Source organism: Temnothorax longispinosus, chromosome 5 (assembly GCF_030848805.1).
Source record: "Temnothorax longispinosus isolate EJ_2023e chromosome 5, Tlon_JGU_v1, whole genome shotgun sequence".
Classification (NCBI taxonomy): Eukaryota; Metazoa; Arthropoda; class Insecta; order Hymenoptera; family Formicidae; genus Temnothorax; species Temnothorax longispinosus.
Genome location: NC_092362.1, coordinates 11,677,646 through 11,702,055, shown reverse-complemented (window position 1 = coordinate 11,702,055; position 24,410 = coordinate 11,677,646). Strand labels below are relative to the sequence as shown.

The following is a 24,410-nucleotide window of genomic DNA, read 5'->3' as shown; positions in this document are numbered from 1 at the left end:
GATAATTATAATTATCCATGATTTCTATCCGTTTACACTACTCACTAGGATGAGCCGCGAGTAGGATCATCCTCCAGTCTAGAACGGGCAAAACGATAATCCTCTTGAATTCATAAAGTATATATTTTGTTGATAGGAAATAATTCAAAATGAATACTCTAAGAAGTTCTCGGGAACTGGAATTATGGTGCATGTAACTTCCTAAATCGTTCTTAAAGTATACTTTCATGAATTCTTAAAGAATGCAGTTCAGAAAAAAGAAAAGTTTAGGAATATTTTAGGAATTCACTGTGCTATCTGGGTAATATAGAAGCTGTTAATCACAATATTAATTACAATAGCTTTAATTACAATATTAAGCCTAGATTTTGTAAATCGAGATACTGTAAATTACCTAGACTAGGTATTGCTTAGATATATAGTTTATAAAAACTGTAATAAAAGTTATATATAGCTTAATGGACAAAATTCATATACACTAATTTTTTTATGGTATTAAAAGTATAAATTAATTTTATATAGCATATAATCCAAATGGAACCGAATATAGATATATTATTAAAAAATATATTTATTTATATTTCTCATTTTGTATAAAAACAATGTCACTCAACTGGACATTGGACAATAAGTTTTACTAGAATAAAAATATTTGTTAAAATATGATCTAATCTAAAACGTCACTTAATGTTAATAAATAAAATATAAAAATAATCTAACCTGCTCATTTTTAATGCTCTATTCAAGGGAACCATTTTGTGGATCATATATATTAAAAATTCCTCAGGAGATTGCTGCTTGTCTGCGAGATATTCAGCAACACCTCTAACACTTTGAAGAGTCGAATCCAGAAGTGCTTTGCAAACATGAGTTTCATAAAATAGTTTTTTTAAGTTGTTTTACTACGAATGAATCGTATTCATTTACACACATACTACTCTCAACTTCTGCCCTGAAAATATTAAAAAAGTAATTGATACAGCAGCATCTATTAATTCAGCTTTTCAAATTTGGCGGCGCAGTCTACGAAACGCTACGCTAGTACGCTACTGCTGTTCATGAAGCTCGCATTCGCTAGCGCTATCAACGGCTCCATGAACGGAGTTAATCAGAGTTAATAGCGTTAGCGTTGGTAGCGCGGTAGCGAGCTCCCCGAACGCATCCTTTGTCGGCTTTGTTCCATCCCTCATTAAAGGATCCCTATACAACGGTCGAATGGCACGACATCTACTGGAACTGGAGGAAGCCGCGAGTCACTCGAGAGTCGGCTGGTGGGGGAAACGCATACAAAAGAAAGCACGTACCTGTGCACTCAGATGACTCAGATATGTTTTTTCTCTTGTGTGCGTGTGCCCCACTAGTCGACTCTCGAGAGTGGCTCGCGGCGGAAAAGTTTGTCAAAAGTAGACAATTGTCTTGCGGAAGATCTCATTGGTAAAATAACTCATTAATCGTACTAAAAATTGTGCATTATTGAGCTTCAGTTTGTTGGTTATGTCAATGTTCTGTCCATTGCCTCAAATAATAATCCAATAAAGTGCCATAAACCGTTTTCCAGAACAGTGCTACGCCGACCGCATCAGCTGTCAATTTTTCATTGCACTGTACTTTCTATATTAGGACCAGCAAATTAATGACTAGATAAACATACAATATATGCTTTCATCTTTCATTTGAGCGCTTATATTCAATCGTACGGTGACTCCTTCTTATTTAAAATCTTCCGTAAGAAATTTGTCCATATTTTATCGTCTCTGGCTGCATTCCGATATTCACTGTCAGTACTGCAAATCTATATTTTACGTCACGTTTACTATAGATTTTCAGTACTGAAAGTTGCTGACAGTGAATTTTGGAATGCAGCCTCTGTTACATATGTATAAGCCCTAAAATGTATGTGAGCGAGTAAGCGTGAGATGGCGTTGCTAGAGTAACGGACGGGAGCATTAAAGGTGGAAGCACATAAAATTGCAGGAGCCATGAGCACGAATGCAGAAGCCATATGCGCATGCGCTATGGTGTCTGCATACTGCCTATGGCTTCTGAATTTTCAATCTACATAAAAATACATAAGCATAGTGTATCAATCCTGGTAATTTCCGGGCTTCCTCGACGGCTCGCTCGACGATCTCTCTGAGCGCCGCGTGCGCCATAGCTGGTGGATCCGTAGATGGTTTGTCATTTTTCCTTGTGATCAGAACGTAGACGAAATAGGCGACGATCAGACCACCGATCAACGTCAACATTTCTTCGGCCGACTGCAGTTGCATTAACTGCACCTTTCACATCGTATCATCGGCTAATGCGATTATTCTGTCCCTCCTTTCTATTCTTTCCGTCTTCCTCTCGCACCTTCCACCTTAAAGGTGGAAGCACATAAAATTGCAGGAGCCATGAGCAGAATGCAGAAGCCATATGCGCATGCGCGATGGTATCTGTTAGAGCTCTACGGATACCACAGCGCATGCGCATATAGCTTCTGCATTCTGCTCATGGCTCCTGCAATTTTATGTGCTTCCACCTTAACACACGAGACAGCGAGCAGTGAACGTCCGAATAAAGAACGAGTATTCAATTACGTATAGTGTTGTTAATAAGTTACCCCGGCCATCCCAAGTATAACATTGGCGACGAGGAAAAACGATTTACCGAGGAAAATCTAATAAGGACGACGTCATGGCAGGCGAGTTGAGTATTGCAGCGTTTAATCCGAACGAGGATCAACACAGCATATATCCGAGATGGGAGAGATGGCTCAGAGGCTTCGGGCTTTTTCTGCTGAGTAAAAATATAACCGAGAAGCAGAGGAAGAAAGCTATGCTTTTACATCATGGCGGGATGGATCTACAAGACATATTCTACGCTATTCCAGACTGCGACGTGGTGATAGGAAACGAGGATCCATACGAAAAGACTAAGAAAGTGTTAACGGATTACTTCAGGCCAAAATTAAACACGACGTACGAGCGACACCTTTTTAGAAATATGGCGCAGAAAGAAGACGAAACGGTCGGTCAATTTGTAACACGGTTGCGTCAGCAAGCAAAGTATTGCAAATTCGCTTCTATGGACACAGAAATTTGCGATCAAATTATTGAGAAAGGTTGTTCAATGGAAGTGAGCAAGCGTATATTAGAAAAAGGTGACATTGAGTTAAAAGAGGCGATGGAAATTGCACAGGCGTTCGAGACAGCATCGGTCCAGACAAAGGCTATAAGAAATAACGTAGTGGCACGGATTACAACAAAAAGGGAGAACGCACGAGGAAAATCAGACAGTTCCAGTTCCAGTGGTATTAAGTGCTACAGATGTGATTATCGAGGACATGCACAATCAGACGAGAAGTGTCCGGCTAGAAACAAGGAGTGTACGAAGTGCTGTAAAAAGGGTCATTTCGCAGCGATGTGCAGAACATATCGAGATCGAGCAGACAAACATGGCGACGGTTCGGACAAGCGAGACAAGAAGGAAGCTAAGACGAACAGCAGCGCCAACAAGGAGGAAAGAAAGTCAACTACGGTGAAGCAGCTAGATGGCGACGCCGCTGACAGAGACGACGACGAATATGCGTTCGCCTTAAGAGATGAGATATATGTATTAGAACACGGAGAGGTAATATCAGCGACTGTAAGGGGAATAGAAATCGATCTTTTAGTTGATTCGGGATCTCGATGTAATATGGACGAAAATACATGGGAATCATTAAAGTCAAAAGTAATAAGGTGTATATCGCGTAAGGTTAATAAGACCGCATTTCCATACGGAAAAAAAGACGGATTAGAGATTTCGGTGAATTTGATTGTGAGATAAAGATCGGCAATAAAATCGCACGGGCAATTTTTAAAGTATTCCGAGGTGAAGGACAACCGCTCTTAGGTGTTCAAACGGCAAAAGAGTTAAGTATTTTAGATGTCGGAGTACACTTGCAGATTAATCAGATTGAGAATATTAAATGCGACGTTAAGTTAGATAATAAACTCTTCGAGGGTATAGGGAAATTGAAAGATTTTCAGCTTAAAATTCCGATAAATAGTTCGGTGAAACCAGTTGCTCAGCCGCGAAGAAGATTGCCTTATAAAATGCGTGATTTGGTTAAACAAGAGATAGAGAAACTGTTACGTGATGATATTATTGAAAAAGTAAAAGGGCCGACGCCCTGGATATCTCCAATAGTACCGATAGTTAAAAAGTCGGGAGAAATACATCTTTGTTTAGATTTACGTGAAGTAAACGAGGCAATAACTCGTCAACGAAGCCCGTTACCTGTATTTGTAGAACTACTTGATAAAGTAAGAGGAGCGAAGTTTTTCTCAAAATTAGATATTCGAGGAGCATTTAATCAAATTGAGCTTGATGAAGATACGCGAAGTATTACTACGTTTAGTACGGATTGTGGTCTATTTAGATCTAAGAGGTTAGTTTTCGGTTTAAACTGTGCGCCGGAAATTTTTCAAGAAACATTGGAAGAGATTTTACGAGATCTTGAGGGTGTAATAAATAGTGCAGACGATATTGTGGTTTATGGAAAGAATTTAGAAGATCATAATCGGAAACTTCAGAAAGTACTTGATAGACTCTTAGAGAAGGGCTTGACACTTAATAAAAATAAATGCGTTTTTGCGGTTAAGGAGATTGAATTTTTGGGATTTATAGTAAACGGGTCAGGTTACCGATTAATGCGATCGAAAGTTGAGTCAGTACAGAACTTCAGAGAACCCGAAACGCCAGAAGAAGTCAGAAGTTTTCTGGGGTTGGTCAATTTTTGCGCAGCGTTTATTCCAAATATGGCGACAATTAGCGAACCTTTAAGAAGGCTTACACGAAAGAGCGAACCATTCGTGTGGGGTGAACCACAGAAAATCGCATTTCAGACGCTGAAAGATAAGCTGACGGATGCAGAAACGTTAGGTATTTATAATCCGGATGCGAGAACTAGAGTAGTTGCAGATGCTAGCCCGGTAGGCATAGGTTGTGTTTTAGCACAAGAACAGGATCGACAATGGCGAATTATAAGCTTTGCGAGTCGAAGTTTAACTGATTATGAGAGAAGATATTCACAGACGGAAAAAGAAGCTTTAGCACTTGTCTATGCGTGTGAAAGATTTAAATATTGGCTTTTTGGTATTAAGTTTAAATTGGTCACAGACCATAAAGCCTTAAGGTGGAAGCACATAAAATTGCAGGAGCCTTGAGCAGAATGCAGAAGCCATATGCGCATGCGCTATAGTATTTGTAGAGCTCTAACAGATACTACAGCGCATGCGCATATGGCTTCTGCATTCTGCTCATGGCTCCTGCAATTTTATGTGCTTTCACCTTTAGAATGTATATTTGCACCAAGATCAAAGCCATGCAGCCGCATAGAGAGGTGGGTGCTAAGACTTCAAATGTTCAAATACAAAGTGACGAAAGTGGAAAGAGTAATATTGCAGATCCGTTATCTCGTTTATTAAAAATAGGTAATAACGAGGGGGAGAAAAGTAAGTGTGAGGATGAATTGTTTATCGCGTGGGTTGCAAAAGAGAGTGTGCCAAGAGCAATGTCTATCGAAGAAGTGGAAGTAGAATCGCGCGAAGATTCGTGGTTAGGTGAAGTTAGGCAAACGATTGCGGCAGGAAACTGGGAGTCATTATCCAGTACGTGGATAAAAGCAATTAAAGACGAACTTTGTGTGTATGTACAATAATGTTGTGTTACGGGGAACGAGAATTATCGTACCTGAAAAGCTAAAGAAGCGAGTATTATCAATAGCGCATGAGGGACATCCAGGTATTGTTGCGATGAAGGATAGGCTAAGAAGTAAGGTTTGGTGGGCAGGAATCGATAAAGATACGGAAAACTTTGTAAAAACGTGTGAGAGCTGCCAAATAGTGCAAAAGACAGCTAATATCTCACCGTTGAAACCAAACGCACTGCCGGATAGTTCGTGGGAATGTTTAGCAATGGATCTCCTTGGGCCTTTGCCTTCCGGAGATTTCATATTCGTAATTATTGATTATTACAGTAAGTTCTATGAAATAGAGATAATGCAATCAATTACGTCGGCAGCAATTATTGATAGATTGAAACATATATTCGCGAAGTATGGTTATCCGAATAGGTTAATATCTGATAACGGAAAACAATTAGTAAGCGAAGAAATGAGGGAATACACGTCTAGGTGCGGTATTAAACTTGTTCATGTAGCGCCGTATTGGCCCCAAGCGAATGGGGAAGTCGAAAGACAAAATCGCAGTCTTCTTAAACGCATAAAAATTGCACAGCTCGAATGAAAAGACTGGAAACAAGAGATATTAGACTATCTGCTTATGTATCGCTCATCTCCACAAGCATTGACAGGGGTTTCGCCAGCGGAACTAATGTTCGGTCGAAAGATAAAAACTAAAATGCCAGAATTGCGAGGGATCAAAAATAATCTAGATGAAGCTATTAGAGATAGAGATGCTTGGAAAAAGCTTAAAAGTAAAGAGCGATATGATTTGCGAAACAATGCGAAAGAAAGTGAGTTGAAATTAGGTGACACTGTTCTACTAAAAACGATAAAGCGGGATAAATTAAGTCCAGAGTATGAAAGCGTTAAGTACGAGGTAGTTGATCGAGCCGGTGATAATGTAACGATTAAAAATGCGGATGGAAAAATGTTTAAACGAAATGTAGCGCATGTCAAGAAATTTAATCGTGCAGAGCCTAGCGAAACCGACGAAGATGTTGAAATAATATCGGAGCAAAATGTCAAGGTAAAAACCGAATCGGAGTCGCAGGATGATTCTGTTGTTGCAACGAAGTCAGAACCAAGTGCTGATCTTAATGTAACGCAAAGTAGGCCTGTACGAGACAGAAAGTTACCAAATCACCTAAAAGATTATATAATGGAGTAGGTTTCAAGCAACGTGCAATTGTATTACTTATTACCAAAGACTTTTGTACGTCAAGACACAACTGTAATATAGATTGTAAGGTAAACGTTTATTCTGAGAAAGGGGAGGATGTTACATATGTATAAACCCTAAAATGTATGTGAGCGAGTAAGCGTGAGATGGCGTTGCTAGAGTAACGGATGGGAGCATTAACACACGAGACAGCGAGCAGTGAACGTCCGAATAAGAACCACCGCACAAGACTCTCGTATGGTCACGTAGCGTAACATAACGTGAGTCAACGCACAAGAAACGTATTGGTTACGGCCGTTACGACGTTATACGTTTCTTATGCGTTGATCTACGTTACGTTACCATGCGAGAGCTTGTGCGGAGGCTCTAACCAATACGTTTCTTGTGTGTTGACTCACGTTACGTTACGCTACGTGACCATACGAGAGTTTTGTGCGGTGGCTCTAAAGAACGAGTATTCAATTACGTATAGTGTTGTTAATAAGTTACCCCGGCCACCCCAAATATAACAGTCTCGATTCAAAATGGCTGACATGGGTATCCAGGGCCCTTAAGGTAGTCCTTTCATGAGAATAAGTATTTAAATTGGTGTGTATGTATGTATGTACATACATACACTCAGCGTTATTGGCCTAGTTTACACCGATCTCTTGATACGCGTATCAAATAGTATGTTTAAACTGATCAACTAATAATCAGATTTATTTACTAGTTATTTACTATTTAATACGCGTATCAAGTGATTTGTGTAAACTAGGCCATTAATGGTGTAAACTAGTAAATTAGTTTGCTTATTGGCTGATCAGCTCAAATATACTATTTGATACGCGTATCAAAAGATTGGTGTAAGAGCCACCGCACAAGACTTTCGTATGATCTTGTAGTAACGTAACGTGAGCCAACGCACAAGAAACGTATCGATTAGAGCTTTCGCATAAGCTCTCGCATGGTAACGTAACGTAGATCAACGCACAAGAAACGTATAACGCCGTAACGGCCGTAACCAATACGTTTCTTGTGCGTTGGCTCACGTTACGTTACGCTACGTGATCATACGAGAGTCTTGTGCGGTGGCTCTAAACTAGACCAATGGCTGGTCCACTAAAGTTGATGCATTTTGGAACGCATTCAAAACGCGTGTAACTTTCTAACTATTCGTGCATCGTGACTAATCGAGAACGGCAAGCTGTCTCTAACTGTCTTTTGGCTGGCGCACATATTTCGACACGACGTAAGTTTGAAATAAATATACAAAGTGACAAAATATATTTTTAATTTATTTCAATCATATAATATTGTTTGTGTTTTTGCACAATGCAGGAAATACAGATTCCAAATATATTGGTAAGTCTATCGGTGCAAATAATATTGTCGCTGGCACAATACTATTTATGAATGAACGAATGAATGAATGAATGAATGAATTTGAATGAATAAATTAAATCATTAATTAGTTAAAAATTAATTAATTAATTAATTAAAAAATCATATCAGTTTACAGATTGCTTGCTCGGGAGCTGAGTTCATAACGTGATTTGTTTATTAATTTAATATTTCATTTATTTATTTTATCATTAAATTATTAATACATAAATTAATTAATATTTAATGATAAAATAAATAAATAAATTATTGAATTAATAAATAAATCACGTTATGAACTCAGCTCCGAAACAATCTGATGTAAACTGACAGGATTTTTCTATCGAATGGAAGCTAATGCGGCATTGATGTGACAGAGGCTGATTTTGTTTCAGAACCTGCCAAAGAGTTCCTTGAGCGTTATAAGCCAGTAAAAAAGGCAGGAAAAAGCAGTTACCAATATTGTCCTCTTAAGGGGATGCTAAAGTGACTCAATTACCGACAATTACAGTCAAAGGTCTAATTTTGAAACGGCTTTATAGATCGCAAAATCCTTTTACAGGAGTAAAATATAGGTACTAATGAAGGGTGGGAATGTAAAATAATTAGTAATAATTGAAAAAAATTAAAAATGCTGTTACCTCATTTTCTAATATAAACAGTTGTATAAGTAATATGTACGAAATGAAATGTTCCCACCCTTCAGAAGACGTGCACAAACAATAACGTACCTTTGAAATTAAGATTGAAAGCCTGGAATAAAAATGAGACGTTCGAAGAAATTATAACCTATAACCATGTCTATCCTTGTCTATCATCATTGTCTATACAAGGACAGATATAGAATTTGGTCGGTAATACAAACGGCTTTAGGATCCCCTTAAGACGTGTCTATCAGGTAAGTCGCAAGACAAATACTTGTTTGAAAATGAATGCTGATCTCTCTCAATTCATTTATAATATTCTTTATTTATAATATACTTACTTCTTTATTTATAATATTCTAGCTTCTATGATTGATTTTGTTTCAGAAGCTGCCAAGGAATTTGCAGAATCAAAAATATAAGGAACAAAAAACAGATATATATATATTAGCATCTTAATTAAATAATTAAATTTATTGCGAAAAATATTACCTCAGCCAAGGTAATCGTTTTTGCAATAAATTTAATTATTTAATTGATGCTTATATTATAAGCATATAAAATTACATCAACTTTAGATTGACCAGAATCCTTGGTCGAAACTCGGTGACGATTTGTCACGATGATTATAATCGTTTTACCACGATTTATTGCCGATATAGTCAATTAAATTCTCAAAAGAGAGAGAGAGAGAGAGAGAGAGAGAGAGAGAGAGAGAGAGAGAGAGAGAGAGAGAGAAGAAAAGAAGTAGGAAAAATGAAGATTTGTATGTACAGGAAAAACGTGTTATATTAACAAAAAGGTGCGCACGTGTGCAGATAGATGGTGCACAACCAAGCCGGCGGAACGAAGAAGAAATTCCACGTGACCGCTTGGGACACGCCCTAAGAAGGTGTTCCTCTTAATTAATTACTTGGAGCCGCCCGTTTAAAATCGTTCGCGATTCGCGTCCCGGTCAAATTCGCCGTATCTTCAATCCACTTCAGTCTGAGTGAAGCAAACGAGAAAAGTCCAGCAAACCGTGGTCGCGAATCATCATCGTATTTCGTTTTTGAGAAAATTAACTTGGATATTATGTTTGCCTAGCGCGCCGCGCTGCCAGCGAGCGAGAGCGGTCACCGTACAGACGTGGCTGCCGCACCGAGTACCGATTCTTCACGCGTAAAAAAATTAAATTATTTTCTCGATAACGAAACTGAACACATCGACGACAATTTTTTGTGGTATATTGGAAGTATTTGAAAGTTTCTAACAAAATTTTTTTTTATTTTTCGATCGTCTCCCTGACAGTTAAAAAATTATTGAAAAATAATTTGTGTAAGAAATAGTACGAAATAATTTTTTTTTATGTTGTAAATAATTTCATCATAAAATATAGTCCTTTTGTGATAACTTTTATTTAACCCTTAAATGCCACACCTCTCAAGAATCTCGTAAATGACACATGGGGTCTAAAAGACCCCAGCATGAAAAATGTCTCCTTACTCATTGATTTTTTGATATTTAGTTATGAAAATTATTTTCAATGTTGTTCAAGGTTTAGAAAAGAGAATAAAAATGCTTATATTGTTAAAATTTCAATTTCAACATAGTATAAAAAATTAATAAACTGCAATGAGTACTGCTAAGTGTATGTACAACCGGGTAGGTCAATCACTCAACTATCATCAATGGGAGCATGAGCTCCATTTTTGGGGGGAACATTTGAAAATATATCATTGTAAAGGGTCTGGAGTCCGCTGGACCCCGGGTGGCATTTAAGGGTTAAAAAATTTTTGTATTGCACTTAAAGGAAAAAAGTTATGCACTTATTAATTAAAAAGTCAGTAAATTTTCCATTATTTATAAATCGAAAAAATTTGCAATTAAAAAATATATATTTGACACCATATTTTATCTCGTCAGAAACTACCGATATGCAAAATTTGATTCATTTCTGAGAGGTGACTGATCCGGTTCACGCGGAATAGCCCATATGTTAAATATACAGTAATAAGGGGCATGTGTACGAAAAATCAGGTGAGGTTATCGACACTTTACAAGAATAAATAAAGCCCCTTGCACAATGCCAGGCAAAAGGCAATAGAAGCAGGAAATAACCAAAAAATCGTTAATTACAACCTAAAAAATTCGTATGCTATGATTGGTTGGCAACAGGCAACAGGCAATAGGCACAGAATTTCCAACGTGACGAAAACTGTAGGTTTGGTCGCGTCGCATGCCCCATCATGCTCCTAATCACTCCAATGCACTCCAAAAACTCATTTGCTCCAATCGCCACCTTTTATCCCTGATCCAAGTGCTCTTGGTGGACTTGGTGTATGCGACGCGAAAAAACCTTGTGTCTATTGCTTGTGTCACTCTTTATTCTACATTTAGGGCTCAAGCGGGAGGCACACACTTCTGCATAACGCATAGTGCGTAAGCATAAGAAAATTGATTGAACCATACACATGTGCATAAGAAAATAGACCAATCAATTTTCTTATGCTTACGCATTATGCGTTATGCAGAAGTGTGTGCTCCCCGCTTCAGACACAATGAGAGGAATAAGGAACAAGGAATTAAACATAAAGAGAATGCCGTGTCTTGAAAAAAGATACGACTACTATTTAATTCCTTGTTCCTTATGCCTCTCATTGTGTCTGAGCCCTTATACATGATTTCTAGCTGATTTTTATTCCCTGATTTCTATGCCCCTGGCATTGTGCAAGGGGCTTAAGTCATTCTAGGGTGCGTTCGGTTTGGACGCTCACGCGCTGTAAGCGCTTATGAGCGTTACTCACGTCGTTCGCTTTGGCGTTGTAAGCGCTTACGGATCGACTAATGACGTCATCGTTGACGTCATAACTTCTGCTGACAAATGCTTATTTCTGCAAGGTAGGGTATAGTGTGAGCGTGATCAAGCGTAAGCGCTTACGTTCATTTCGGAACGCATTGTTAGCGAATTGCATATCAACAAACATGTCGTCGAATCGAATTATAGACGGAAAAATTGTAACGATATTTCAATTTCCAGCATTTAACGCAGTGGCTTTCCCTACATTGAATTTCAGACAAATGGATCTGTACATAATTTAAATATTAAGCAAGGAAAAATTATATGCATACACAAATATAAATTAAAAATTGAATAAACGAAATATAGGCTCTCCTGAATAATAAATCAAATAAAGAGAAGTGAGAGAGGCAATCAGAGCCACGCGCGGTAATTAATGCGCAATCAAAATAAGTCGATAATAAAATATATTAGTTAATACAAATTCGGACGTTTCAACACTTTTTTTGTGTCATCTTCAGCGTAAAAATGAAAATAATACATGAAAATTTTAAACAATAAATTACAGTCAATCGCGATAAATTGAGTCAATCAGTAGAAAAGCGCAGTCAAATAAATAAAATAAAATTCATACAAATGTTCGGTAGTCTTCAGGATATGCAAATGTTCCGAAACGATCGCACCTTCGACGTTTACTCCCAGGTTGGAAGACCAGACCAGGTAGAAAGGAGAGATTTGATTGTCCTTTCTAAACCGTGAATCGGAGTCGCAATATGTTAAAAAACGCAATGTATTAAAATTACAATCACGAATTCTTGCTTACGGACCATTACAGACCAGTAAGTCGCAGTGTTAAAATGTATCTGTCGTTCTGACATGTCGTGAGTGAGTGAATAAGCGTTGGTAGAAATCGGAAGGTTAACATATAATAAAAGCGGTGTATATACATTCGAGTTTAATTGTGGGCGGATAAAAATTCACAACAAATAACTCTAAATTTTTGATAACCCATCAATAACGTTTAAATAAGTATCCGGTAAACCTTCCGTGTCCGTCTGCAAATTCAATCCATTCCTGTCTCTTTGCACAGCATCTCGGAAATTAAGCGTTTATAAAAATACGATTCATTATTTTTTTTTTAGCCTTATGAACCAGAATCCCCCCTTAATACTACAAAATGCGTAATATCAGTACAAAATTACCTTTTTTAAAAAAGGTAAAAAAAAAGACGCTAAGTACACGCGCAATGTATTTTGTACATTCAAAAATTCAACTTAAGTGGTAGCTTTATTTCTCTTAGCTAGGTAACGTAATTTTGTAATGATATAATTTTGTTAAGGAAAAATAAAGCTACTACTTATTGTTAGATTGGATTTTTGAATTTACAAAATACATTGCGTGTACTTGGCGCCTTTTTACCTTTTTTGAAAAAAGAAATTTTGTACTGATAGCACGCATTTTTGTAGTGTTATGGTAGTCCTTTCGCAGCACCTAGTCAAGTAACAGTCCGCCATGAGGTAATTGAAAACAAACATCATATTGCAACATCCCAATAATTATAATAATATAAAATATGATTTTACACGCACGATTTAATCGTATTTAATTTATTAACTAATTAAAAAATATTACAATAGTAGTGCGGTTGGACTCGATTTCCGAACCGATTTCCCTTAAGCAGGAATTGGCAAAAAAATTTTTATTTTTTAATTTTTTGCGAAATTAGCAATAACAACAAATTAAATTTTTGTTGAATTAGTAAATTAGTAATAATGACAAAAAGTTACTAATTACATAAAAATTTATAATATTTAGATAAAAGTGAATTACAGATTACTTAAAGAATTGGTAATTTGTCTGCAGAGAAAAATTTTTAGTTCGTGAAAATTAGTATTTAGGTAAAAATGAATTAATTTCTTTTGCAAATTGGTAATTAGTAAAAATAAATTCTTTATTATTAAAATAATTAATAGTTTGTCACAAATAAATTACTACTTATTTGAAAATTAATAATTAGTGAAAAATAATTAATCATTTTTCCAATAACAAATAAATAGTAACAAATAAATAACAAATAAATAGTCTAAGGTAAATTACTTGATTTAAAAATTATTAATTGGTTGAATGTAAATAATTTAATTATTGCAGTTAAAGGTGGTTTAATGTGACAGTTTAGTGAGATTCGTAAGTCAAAAGTAAAATTTTTTGCGCGTCGAAAATTTTAAATATTTTAAATATTATTTTCTCTCCAAATCTCGAGATAAATGATTTTAAAGAGTAATGCATGCTGAACACGAATCCAGATAAATTTTTTTATTTTCGTTAATTTCTATTATTTTATGAGCGATTAAACTTAAAATCTGTGTCGGGGCGAAGTCGTCACCAAACCATATCATGGAGGCTTCGGGCGAAAATCAAAGTCAAAGAAGCAGCAGTGGTCGGTTTCTGGCGAGGACAAGGATAATATGTGCTGCGTGTGCTGATAGATGACAGAATAGAGCTGACGAGAAACAGTGCATTTCGTGCGAGCGTAGGGCACATAAGTGTGTGCGCTTTTCTTGTAATTATTTTCCGCCGTCGTGTTTTTAATTAATGTTTCCATTTTTCTATTAAAAAATAATTTATAAAATGTATCCTATCATTTTTCATGATCGGAATTATGAATTTTTATTTAAAGTTCAGTCCGAGAATGGAGTGACGACTCCGCCCCGACAATTTTGACTGACATTTCAATTTTGCACCTTTGTCATTTTCACTCTATACCAGTTGAACAAAGCGACGTAGACCAAAAATGTCCTTATAAATTTTGTAGCCAAGGGTTCACTCTTAAAACGGTATACCACATTTTACTAAAATTATTTGTTTTGTTGTTAAAAATCGGTACCGAAAAAATAGTGACAACTTCGCCCCGGTCTCTCCTACCTATATCTGGACACCTTTATTATTTGTACGTATAACGCGAATTAAAATTAAAGATAAAAGTATTTTTTCTTGCAGTTTGAAACTTTAGTTATAATATCCAAACGTTTATTTCCATAGAGTAACTGGGGGGAATATGCCAGTGTGGGGAATATGCCACTCGTTATGTTTAACCCTTCGTGTGTAACGTCGGGTCACTCGTGCCCTGGCGAAAGTGACTGTCCCCTGTAGCTCGAAGGGAGAGGGAGCGGGACCAAACTATACTGAAAAAAATTGTATACTACTAAGGCCCAGTTCAACAGTGGCCAGTTAGCTTAACTAGTAGTTAACTCTCACTCTCTGTCTCTTTTTAACTCAAAGGTTAGATAGAGACGGAGAGTGAGAGTTAACTACTAGTTAAGCTAACTGGCCACTGTTGAACTGGGCCTAAGCTACTAGCTCCCCACGCGCCGACGGTCTAGTGCGTAAACAGCCGTTGTGAGAGCCAGACGAAATTTTGAAAGTGCACGAGTGACCCGACATTACACGTTACGTTGATTAAAAATAGCAGGTGAGTAAAATGTTTATTTTAATTTGGATGTTTTTTTTACTAAAAATTCATGTTCTTTTATTGGAAATTGATAGATTAATCTTAGTTATCGATAAATAATATGTTTTGACTGTGCACATAATAATTTAGCCTCGATATAATTTTTTCATATTTTTGTACTTTTTTATAATAAATAATTGTAATAAATAATTGTGATTGATTACATTTTCCTGAATAAAATTGATTAAAAATGAATAAACTGTGTATTTTACTGTAATTTGAACCTATTTACGTACTTTCAAAAAACGTGATTTTGATGCTCAAAACTTAAGCATCCCATTAATATATACATACTTCTAATATTTTTTTCTTTAAAGTACTATTCTTAAACTTTAATTTCTTTTTGTTTTAATATATTAATTTTTGCCAAAGTTACGATTTTTTGAAAAAAATGGTCCATTCTTCACGTTTTTATTTGTTTATATAAATATATTGTTTAAACAAATAAAAAAATCGGCAATATAGCGATTGATCCTTAAAGTAGGATAGTTAATAAGGTAACATGAATTTTTTCAGATTTTTTTAGAATACTTAAGTATTTTTTAGGCGTCGGACACGAGTGACCCGACGTTACCCGTTACAGGTGCCGAAAAAGACGTTACACATGAAAAGTTAACAAAGCTACGGCTAGGAGCGTTGTTGTAAATACTGTGAAATTGTTAAAAATATTATATCTGACGTTTTGTCCAAGTTTTACTTACTTCCTGTCAGTATTATAGTTTTTATAGGGTAAGTACAGTATGACAAGTATGATAACGTACATACGTGCTTTTTAGAATGTTCTTAGTGTTTTATTGAAATTGTAATAAAAATATTCTTTTACATGTTTTTAGACAAGAATGCCCTTCTAAAGTTAAATTACTATACATGTTTGTATAGTATATTACCCCCACATGGGGGTAATATGCCACTTTTGCAACACTTTCGTATTTCTTTCTTTTTAATAGTAAAGAATCAAACTATTTCATTAAAATCATATATAAATAACAAATAAAAGAAGGAAAAAGAATACCAGTATGCAAAGATACCTCAAAAAGAAAGAGAAATAGGAAAAAAAATCATATTTTTCTTAAGTATGGTATATTCCCCCGAGTTACCCTAAATTTATATTTTTTTAAAGGTATCCAGACACAGGTACGTGTCCAGATATTGGTACATTTACCTACTCTTAAGTGTCCGGGTATTGGTACCTTTACCTTACCTGTTCTCAAAATATGTTACACTTTTTTAGGATCTCGCGGTCATGTGAGATAGTGCGTTCAGAAGCGAGAAACGCTGAGAATTTATACGCCCGCACATAAGCCTGCATAACTAGACTTCGTATTACATTCATTTTACGGCTGTTTATTAATTGTCAAGGGAAAGCGATATAGACGTCGGAGTATTTTTGAAGTGTGCTGAAATGATCTGAAGTGTTATTTTATGCAAATCTTTTTATTTAGAAATGGCGCGCAAGAATTCTCGTGTCATTTTTTGCCTCTGACAAGAGGCTCGTTCAATAAGTAATGCAACACTTTTTTCTCATTAATGGTTATTTCACTGTGATTTTAAATGCATCATATTTTTCCCCAATTCGTTAGCAAAAACTATTTTTCAACACAATCTCTATTCAATTCTATGGCCTTATGCCATCTTGATGTGAGATCCAGCATGCCCTTGCGCTGATCTATCTCTCAGCCACTTTCTTATTTTGGCTATGGCTTCCTTATTATTGTCATATCTCTTCCCGTAAATTGTATCTTTCAGAGGACCAAAGAGATGAAAATCAGAAGGTGCAAGATAGAGATGAAGTTCCTCTGGACGAGGTTCCTTTGAGTGAAGAACGACAGTCCATCGTACAGCCTGGATCTTACACCTTAATAACATATAATCTTGAACTTTTAACATTTTTCCATTAAAAAAAACTAAATATATTATTTAAATTTTTATTTTTTTATTTTTAGCTTGCGGAAACAATTTCATCGCGAAAAGCAAGAGCTGTGACAGCCTTCTGATGTCCTACATATTCTCGTTCTACTGTTCCTGTAGACGCATTCCACAGTCTTGCAATTCCGTCTGAAGAGGCTGCGTAAAATATCAAATAAAACAAAATAAAATATATAAGATATTTATACAACTTTGATTACAAGTTCTTTGACAAATTATAAATCGGAAAGTTTGTCACAAGTTACACAAGTATATATTTACGTGGTCTTATTATTAGGGAAAGAGAATATTTAAAAAGACGAAATGCTCACCGGTGAATATATATTGGGAATCTGCGCTGAATGCCGCATCCCAAACCCAACGCTTTGCCTCGTGCTGAAGTACTTGTACTTCGGAAAAATCTGTTGTTCTCCATACTCGTGCAGTCTGATCAGCCGATGTTGTCACCAACAATCTTAATAAATTAATTTGGATATAAAACTTATTTAGCAAAGGGTATAAAAAAATTGTTGGGGATAGCATATCCTTATTTTTTTGTTAACATTTTAAAGTGGATATACAGAATCTTTTGTATCTTCCGTCAATTTTTCACTTAAATCTAATCAAATTTAAATGGATACTTCTGATATTTTTTGGTACAACTATTTTAGATTATGATAACGGAAGTGAAAAATCATATAAGTTTATTTTCTTGTGTTATCAACATAAGTTAGTTCCTTCACATCTCAAATAATATAAATTAATAGAATAATATAGATAGTTTAGCAACAAATTTAGAACTACTGTAGTAGTTCTAAATAGTTACGAGTTTAATATTTAAGAATATGGCATTTTCTCCTGTTTGGTTTTTAATATTTATAGTCCACGAGAATATATGACATCTAATACATATACATTGTATATAATAATAATGTTATATAACGTATATATTATTTTTTTTTAATGATGGAAAAATACTTATTATAAAAATAAGAAAATACTCACGTAGAATCAGGACTGAATTTGCAACGAAGGGCATAACGTTTATGAGCTAGAAGTTTGTGACGAGGATTAAGTTTTGTAGGTTCTTCTCCAACGCCTCCTGAAAGCGTCCAAATATAGCAGTGTCCTTTATTATTTACTGCAGCCATGTAAGTGCCATCCTGATCTATTGTAATATCCTGAATCGAAGATTCAGCTTCAGGAATCTGATATTTAAATAGAAAAAATTATATTAATATTAAAAAATTATATTAAGATTATTCTAATATTACATCTATAATTTTCATCTCTCTTGATAAATTTTGTATTTATATAAATCATATATATTATTACACAAATATTTTAATACATATATGTAATAGAAAATAAAATAATAAAATAAAGAGAATTGTCAAAATTTTATCTCTTTGAAAGTTCTTCATGACTTTAGATCCTGAAAACAAATGTAAAATTTTCAAATATAAAAAAGATAACATACTAATTGCTCATTGTGATCAGAACGAAGGTCCCATAAATGTATGACTCCACTTTGATCACCAACAATTAGTTCTGCTTGATTGGGATGTAAACATACACAATTTACAGGTGCAGTCACTTGAAATATTCTTTGGCACTGAAAGCTGCTAGATCTATCAATAAAAATTAGTATTATTAAGTTAAAAATATAAATAATTCTTATTATTCTCTCTTATTATAAATAATTCTTCTTTCAGTAAATAATTTACCTCAAATCCCATACTCTTGCAGAACAATCTTCTCCTCCTGTATACATCCACTTTCCTTCTTCCTATTTACAAGAAATAATTATATAAACATTATTGTAAACTTTTATTTACAAACATATATACATATATGTTTGTAAAAGAATATCCTATATATAACAGTATGTAATATTGACATAAAACCTGAAAGCCTAAACTGGTAATATTTTTCGACACTCCTTCATAGTTGATGACTGGATTGGGATTATTTGAAGCTAGATCATACATCCGTATATGCTGATATCCAGCAGCAGCTACAACATACTTGTCTGGTGTAATATCTAATGCATTGACTTGCTGTAAAACTCGTTAAGAAAATTCAAAAAATACCTCAAAAAGTTTCTCACTTACGATTGCAACATATATACAATTTTAAACAGAATAAATCACATTTACTTCGCCAGTCAAATAATAAACAGCAATGGAAATATTAATCGACTCTACTGGCCAATTATAATTGTCAAGACAATACGACCATGATTTGGTACGATTATCGTCAAGACGCATTTTAACCAAAAATTTGGTTCGAAGGATACAGAATCCGTGTGTTGGCACGTACGTTGACAGACACCCGTATGCGGTTGCCATATTTTAATAGTATGATCATAACCTCCCGTAACAAAAATCACTTGTTCGTTGCTAATCACACAGTCGAGAGTCATCCTCAATTTATTAATGATCTCTCAAAATTAAATTATTAATTATTATTAATAATTATTTATTATTATTAATTTATTTCAGACAAAATTCATTATTATAATAAAATTATAATATTGATATATACTGAAATGTTTACACTTTCACACACCAAACTATAAATATTTCTTTCTCTCTTCTTGGATTTCTTCTTCCTTTTCTTCGTCTTTATACTTCTTTCCTCTTCGGAGAACTTCTTTGAATCTTTCTGATTCTTTCTTCTTTAGGGTGCCATTACATGGACATGGAGCGCGGAAACGCGGAAACGCGGAAGACAAAGTTTACTAGATTTCCGTCGATCCGTTCCGTCTGTTAAATGCCTTAAGGGCCAATTTCACCAACCACAGTTAGCTTAACCGATGGTTAAAGTTAGCAGAATTGACCAATAGAAATTAATCCACCCATTCCACTCTGCTTTCTATTGGTCAATCCTGCTAACTTTAACCGTCGGTTAAGCTAACTGTGGTTGGTGAAATTGGCCCTTAGGGTGCTGTCACATGGCAGTCAGAAATTCGGAAAACGGAATCTCGGAAAAGTAACGGAGAGGGGGTCAACCAATCAGAGTCAGCTCGATTGGTGCGATTTTTCAAGGGCCGGGCTCCCCATGGAACGACTTTTACGGACAACTAAATGGCATTCTAACCTTAACATATTTTTAAATTAAAGAAATTTCTATATAATTTTAGAGTATAATAAAAAATACGTCGAAGCTTTATTTTTTAATAGACTCTACTACTACGGTAAGTATCTTTTTTCTTCTAAAACAATAAAAATAATTTTTTCAATTTTTACTTATTCCGGAAATATCAGTCCATGGGGAGCCCAGTCACAAAAATTTCGGACTGGCAAGTCCGCAATTTTTGCATGTCTGACAGTATGTACATTAACTATTTATGTATTAAAAATTTGTGTATTTATATTATTTTGTAGAGATAGAGATCATGAAATGGAAAAAAATTAAAATACTTTTAACGAAAGAAGTTATTAAATGCATTTAATAACTTCTGACCCCCTTTCCGTTACTTTTCCGAGATTCCGTTTTCCGAATTTCTGACTGCCATGTGACAGCACCTTTAAGGTGAATAAATTTCATGAGCAGTGAAAAGCAGCAGCAGGTCGTACTGATTGGCTACAAAATAGAGAAGTTCTAGAAACTCGAGAACTTTTCTATTTTGTAGCCAATCGGTACGACCTGCTGCTGCTTTTCATTGCCCATGAAATTTCACCTTTAAGACTCCATAGACGCGGAAACGCCATGCGGCAGAGTGTGTTGACCAATTTTGATTTTGCCGCAGGCGACTTGCGGCAGTTTTCTGATTGGTCAACGCACTCTACCGCACGGCGTTTCCGCGTCTATGGAGTCTTAAGCGGGGAGCACACACTTCTGCACAACGCATAATGCGTAAGCATAAGAAAACTGATTGGTCCATATACATGTGCATAAGAAAATAGACCAATCAATTTTCTTATGCTTACGTATTATGCGTTGTGCAGAAGTGTGTGCTCCCCGCTTTAGCATTATATTACATGTATGTACTACGTTTACGCGAGCGTTACTTCTGTAGTAACTTACAATATATCACTCGTTTACGCGGCCCTAAGAGCAAAAAGTCGACTTTAAGTCGACTTGAAGTCGACTTCTACCGAAACTGACTGGCAGAGAGGTCGACTTTTTTAAGGACGAAAGTCGACTTCAAGTCGACTTTAAGTCGGCGAATGTCGCAAAAACCACCGATTTAAAGTCGACTTCCCGTCATGACGAAAAGTCGACTTCTCGTCATGACGAAAAGTCGACTTTCCGTCATGATGAAAAGTTGACTTCCCGTCATGATAAAAAGTCGTCTTCCCGCCAACTTTTTAAATCGATAAAATAAACCGCTGCGTACGTCTGGAGGTCGGTTGTGTATCTTGAAACGAGGTGAAAATGACAAAAGTTAAAATATTTTACTAGATTTTGATAAATAAAATCGTAGATACACTAATGAATTTTCTCACTTTTGTAATTTTTACCTCATTATTTCAAGATACACAATCGACCCCTTGCTGGAGGGCTAAAACTGATGCATTTCGATTTTTTTTCATATACAAAATAATTTAATTATCTAAAAAACTGTATAATTACAATCCTAATGTTTTGTTCTTAATTACAAAGGCGGCCATATCTGTGCCACTTCTGCGTGCGCAGATTCCGGCAGCCACTTCTGGCAAGCTGACAACAGAACTAAAATTATAAATATATAATATCCACAGACTTTTATACTAGACCATTAACATCTATGGACGCACTGCCGAAAAGCTGATGCGAGTGCGAGGTGCAAGTGTTAGTGAAGGGTGCGGCCATATTGAATTAACAATAAGTCACTATCGGGTGTTCAGTTGCTCATGATGTGCGTTTATCTGCATTCGTTATTACAGTACATACATAACGAAGCAGGCGAATGTTTTTGTGTTAAATATTGGTACATGTTATCAATAAGTTTGTAAGTCATGCCTTCAACGTGTAGCTACTTGAATGCCGAAATCGAACCACTACTCCTGTAGTATTAAACCCTTTCTTTTGGACATTCTGTATATGCCAGACTATTGTATAGAAATCTTGTATAAAACCACTTGTATAGAATCTGTAGTATAGCATATCTTGACTAAAATCAACATGGCGGCAAGCATCACGGCCGAGATGCCTGTCAGCGGTCTAGTATTGTATAGAAGTCTACTCGATGATAATATCTAAATATTATTTTATAAATTAAAATCTCACATTTTTCATCCAAACCCCAGATTTCTAGCAGTTTATATTTGGACACGACTCCCTGCGACTGCAACGTTTGTACTATTGCTTGAGTGTGTGGTATCAACCTGAAAAAATCGTATTGAATTGATGTAATCTATTCGATGAATCAACGTGAAATCGAAAGGAGATAGAATAACGATTTACCTGGCCCATGACTTGGTGATGCTCCCAGGTGTCGTTAGCAACGACGGAACAAATCGTTTCAGCTTAGGGTACACTTGACCCTCCAAGAAGAAATACGCGAACCACTTTACACCGTCCACAGATGCTCTATATTCATCGATGGTAGTCCCCATCCGGCCTTTCCAAATGTACCAGACACGCGGCAAGTGATCTTCCCGGTTCCTTGATTATATCCATAAATGAGAATAATATTCGATCATAATGAAGATTAATATCTTTATAAATAAATAGGAAAAACATTATAAAGCAACAATTGTGATAAAAATACCTTGGCGGTGGATCAATAACCAATGATTCACTAAGATGGCATAGCGTGGAAGCGAATTTCGGCAATCATTTGGGTTCTATCGCCGTGACACCTTCGCATATACATCTTATTCGTTTCGTACACCTCTTTATAAACCACCTATTCCGGACTGATTTTCCGTAGAACGCACGAAGAATGCATGAACACAGGTTCCTCCATTTCTGATGGTGTTCTGAAAGATGGTTCAGAATAGAGAGGTCACATTCAATAGGTCTTAATTATCGATGATAATTAATCACCATACCTAACCTCTAAAGCATATTTCCACTTGGCCTTATCCTGATCCTCTTTTAGATCCGCCATACCTGCAAGAACTATCTGGCGCAGCAATTTCGCTTCCATGTCGGTTGGTAACGGCATTCTGTAACAATTCTTGTTGTAGACAATGTAGACAACCGTCTCAAACAAATTGCAACATACATACAGTCAAATTCCAGTATTCTGATCTAATCGAGGAAGTCAACGGGAAGACAATGATGACGACGACGACGACGTTTCGTGGCGGTGGTTGATAGCGCGGCGCTTTTCGACGTCTTATCGTGTCCTGTCTCGTGGCATGTATTCCTTGCACTCGCGTAAACATTAATTTTCTCCTCCAGCCTCCTCGAGATTCGCCGCCATATTGATGACGCGCCGCACTGCTTTCCGTCTTTTTATAGTCGACTATTTAGAAGACTTTTAGCAGAGAGAAACCTGAGAGAGGCCATCCCGGCATTTTTCGTCAATTTTTCTGTGTCACATTTTCCGACGCGCCGCCTGAGAAAGTGCGTATCAACTACGTCGTTTCGCTCGGTAACCGCACATGGTTTGCGTCCGTGCTAATGGTTCGTGTCCGAACTAGCCAGTTAGAGGGGATATGCTGCGGCCGCGGCGCACAGTGGAGCCGTTTGCGCGAATCGCGGAAAAAATTATGTTACTTGTAAAATATGCAATGAATGATCATAGAACCTTTCAATGTTGACTTATAAAAATTGCAAAAGTGTATATTTATTAAAAATTAATGATAGGAACAAGTATTTGATTGAAATTAAATAAAAATTCAATTTACATTTAATTTACGTATAAGAGCAAAGTAATTCTTGCGTCGATCATCGCTAAGTCTAAATTTTTTTGATGTGGTTTACTTCTTAAACTAGTTATTAACGGATCGGATGACACGAGCATCATATGCATAACATCTTCATTTGTAAACAGACGGCTACATTTTCTACTATGATTAAGTCGATATCGTTTATAGTCCTTATTTCTTGCCTCTTGAGCTTCTTTCGAGAATGTCCCAACAGGTAATGCTGCATTTTCCGAGGCATTTTCTATAATTTCCTTACCGTGAAGAAGAATTTTATGAACGGTAATTGGCATAAAGTACCAAGAATATTTTTCAATAAATATTTCCGCTGCCTTGTACGCATAAGAACCGAATTTTTCTGAATTTATTTCTTCACCACAATTAATCGTTTGTAATATTGTGGAAAATCTTCTGATCAATTTCTCGTCAACTCCAGTTATTTCTGCTGTGATTTTTGGATCAGCAAAAAAATCGTCGAGAAGTATTTCCGTCATTAGATGATCCGGAACCTTGTTT

At 36.0% G+C, this 24,410-nt stretch overlaps 4 protein-coding genes across 10 annotated transcripts in view; 2 read left to right on the top strand and 2 right to left on the bottom strand.

Annotated features, from left to right (window-relative positions):
- The window catches only part of Gga (ADP-ribosylation factor-binding protein Gga), a 116,967-nt gene extending 100,091 nt beyond the window's left edge, over window positions 1-16,876 (top strand). Inside the window, exons 12-14 of one of the 3 annotated variants that reach the window (XR_011732178.1) lie at window positions 15,767-15,912; window positions 16,017-16,317; window positions 16,415-16,876. Coding sequence is in view for 1 of the 3 variants with exons in the window: in XM_071779151.1 (XP_071635252.1) it covers window positions 15,767-15,799 (33 nt within the window). In the remaining 2 variants the exon portion in view is untranslated. Of the gene's footprint in view, window positions 1-15,766; window positions 16,395-16,414 lie in introns of those variants that run through there. The other 2 variants (XR_011732177.1, XM_071779151.1) reach the window with 2 other exon arrangements.
- On the top strand, window positions 7-9,624 carry LOC139813572 (uncharacterized). 2 transcript variants are annotated; one of them, XM_071779155.1, is made up of 4 exons: window positions 7-1,434; window positions 1,820-8,121; window positions 8,211-8,234; window positions 8,648-9,624. In XM_071779155.1, exon 2 carries the CDS (start codon window positions 2,677-2,679, stop codon window positions 3,808-3,810), a length of 1,134 nt encoding a protein of 377 aa, XP_071635256.1. In that variant the 5' UTR covers window positions 7-1,434; window positions 1,820-2,676; the 3' UTR covers window positions 3,811-8,121; window positions 8,211-8,234; window positions 8,648-9,624. The 2 variants fall into 2 exon arrangements, with proteins under 2 accessions (XP_071635256.1, XP_071635257.1); XM_071779156.1 differs by having other exon boundaries at window positions 7-8,121; window positions 8,648-9,150; window positions 9,284-9,624.
- Window positions 16,877-17,094: 218 nt separating the features above from the next.
- Window positions 17,095-19,980, bottom strand: Lst8 (MTOR associated protein, LST8). 2 transcript variants are annotated; one of them, XM_071779159.1, is made up of 8 exons: window positions 19,660-19,980; window positions 19,388-19,531; window positions 18,996-19,148; window positions 18,816-18,877; window positions 18,569-18,719; window positions 18,094-18,296; window positions 17,421-17,563; window positions 17,095-17,247 (listed from the first exon to the last, which is right to left on the bottom strand). In XM_071779159.1, exons 2-8 carry the CDS (start codon window positions 19,511-19,513, stop codon window positions 17,123-17,125), a joined length of 963 nt encoding a protein of 320 aa, XP_071635260.1. In that variant the 5' UTR covers window positions 19,514-19,531; window positions 19,660-19,980; the 3' UTR covers window positions 17,095-17,122. The 2 variants fall into 2 exon arrangements, with proteins under 2 accessions (XP_071635260.1, XP_071635259.1); XM_071779158.1 differs by having other exon boundaries at window positions 19,388-19,979.
- Window positions 19,981-21,618: 1,638 nt separating this feature from the next.
- On the bottom strand, window positions 21,619-23,568 carry LOC139813071 (probable ATP-dependent RNA helicase DHX37). Of its 3 annotated transcripts, XM_071778347.1 has the most exons (6): window positions 23,253-23,568; window positions 23,073-23,189; window positions 22,790-23,000; window positions 22,483-22,683; window positions 22,306-22,403; window positions 21,619-22,168 (listed from the first exon to the last, which is right to left on the bottom strand). In XM_071778347.1, the coding sequence occupies exons 4-6, from the start codon at window positions 22,632-22,634 to the stop codon at window positions 22,128-22,130; spliced, it is 291 nt and encodes a 96-aa protein (XP_071634448.1). In that variant the 5' UTR covers window positions 22,635-22,683; window positions 22,790-23,000; window positions 23,073-23,189; window positions 23,253-23,568; the 3' UTR covers window positions 21,619-22,127. The 3 variants fall into 3 exon arrangements, 1 of the variants encoding a protein (XP_071634448.1); XR_011732024.1 differs by having other exon boundaries at window positions 21,619-22,403; window positions 23,068-23,189; window positions 23,253-23,567; XR_011732023.1 differs by having other exon boundaries at window positions 21,619-22,403; window positions 23,078-23,189; window positions 23,253-23,564.
- Window positions 23,569-24,410: the final 842 nt, after the last annotated feature.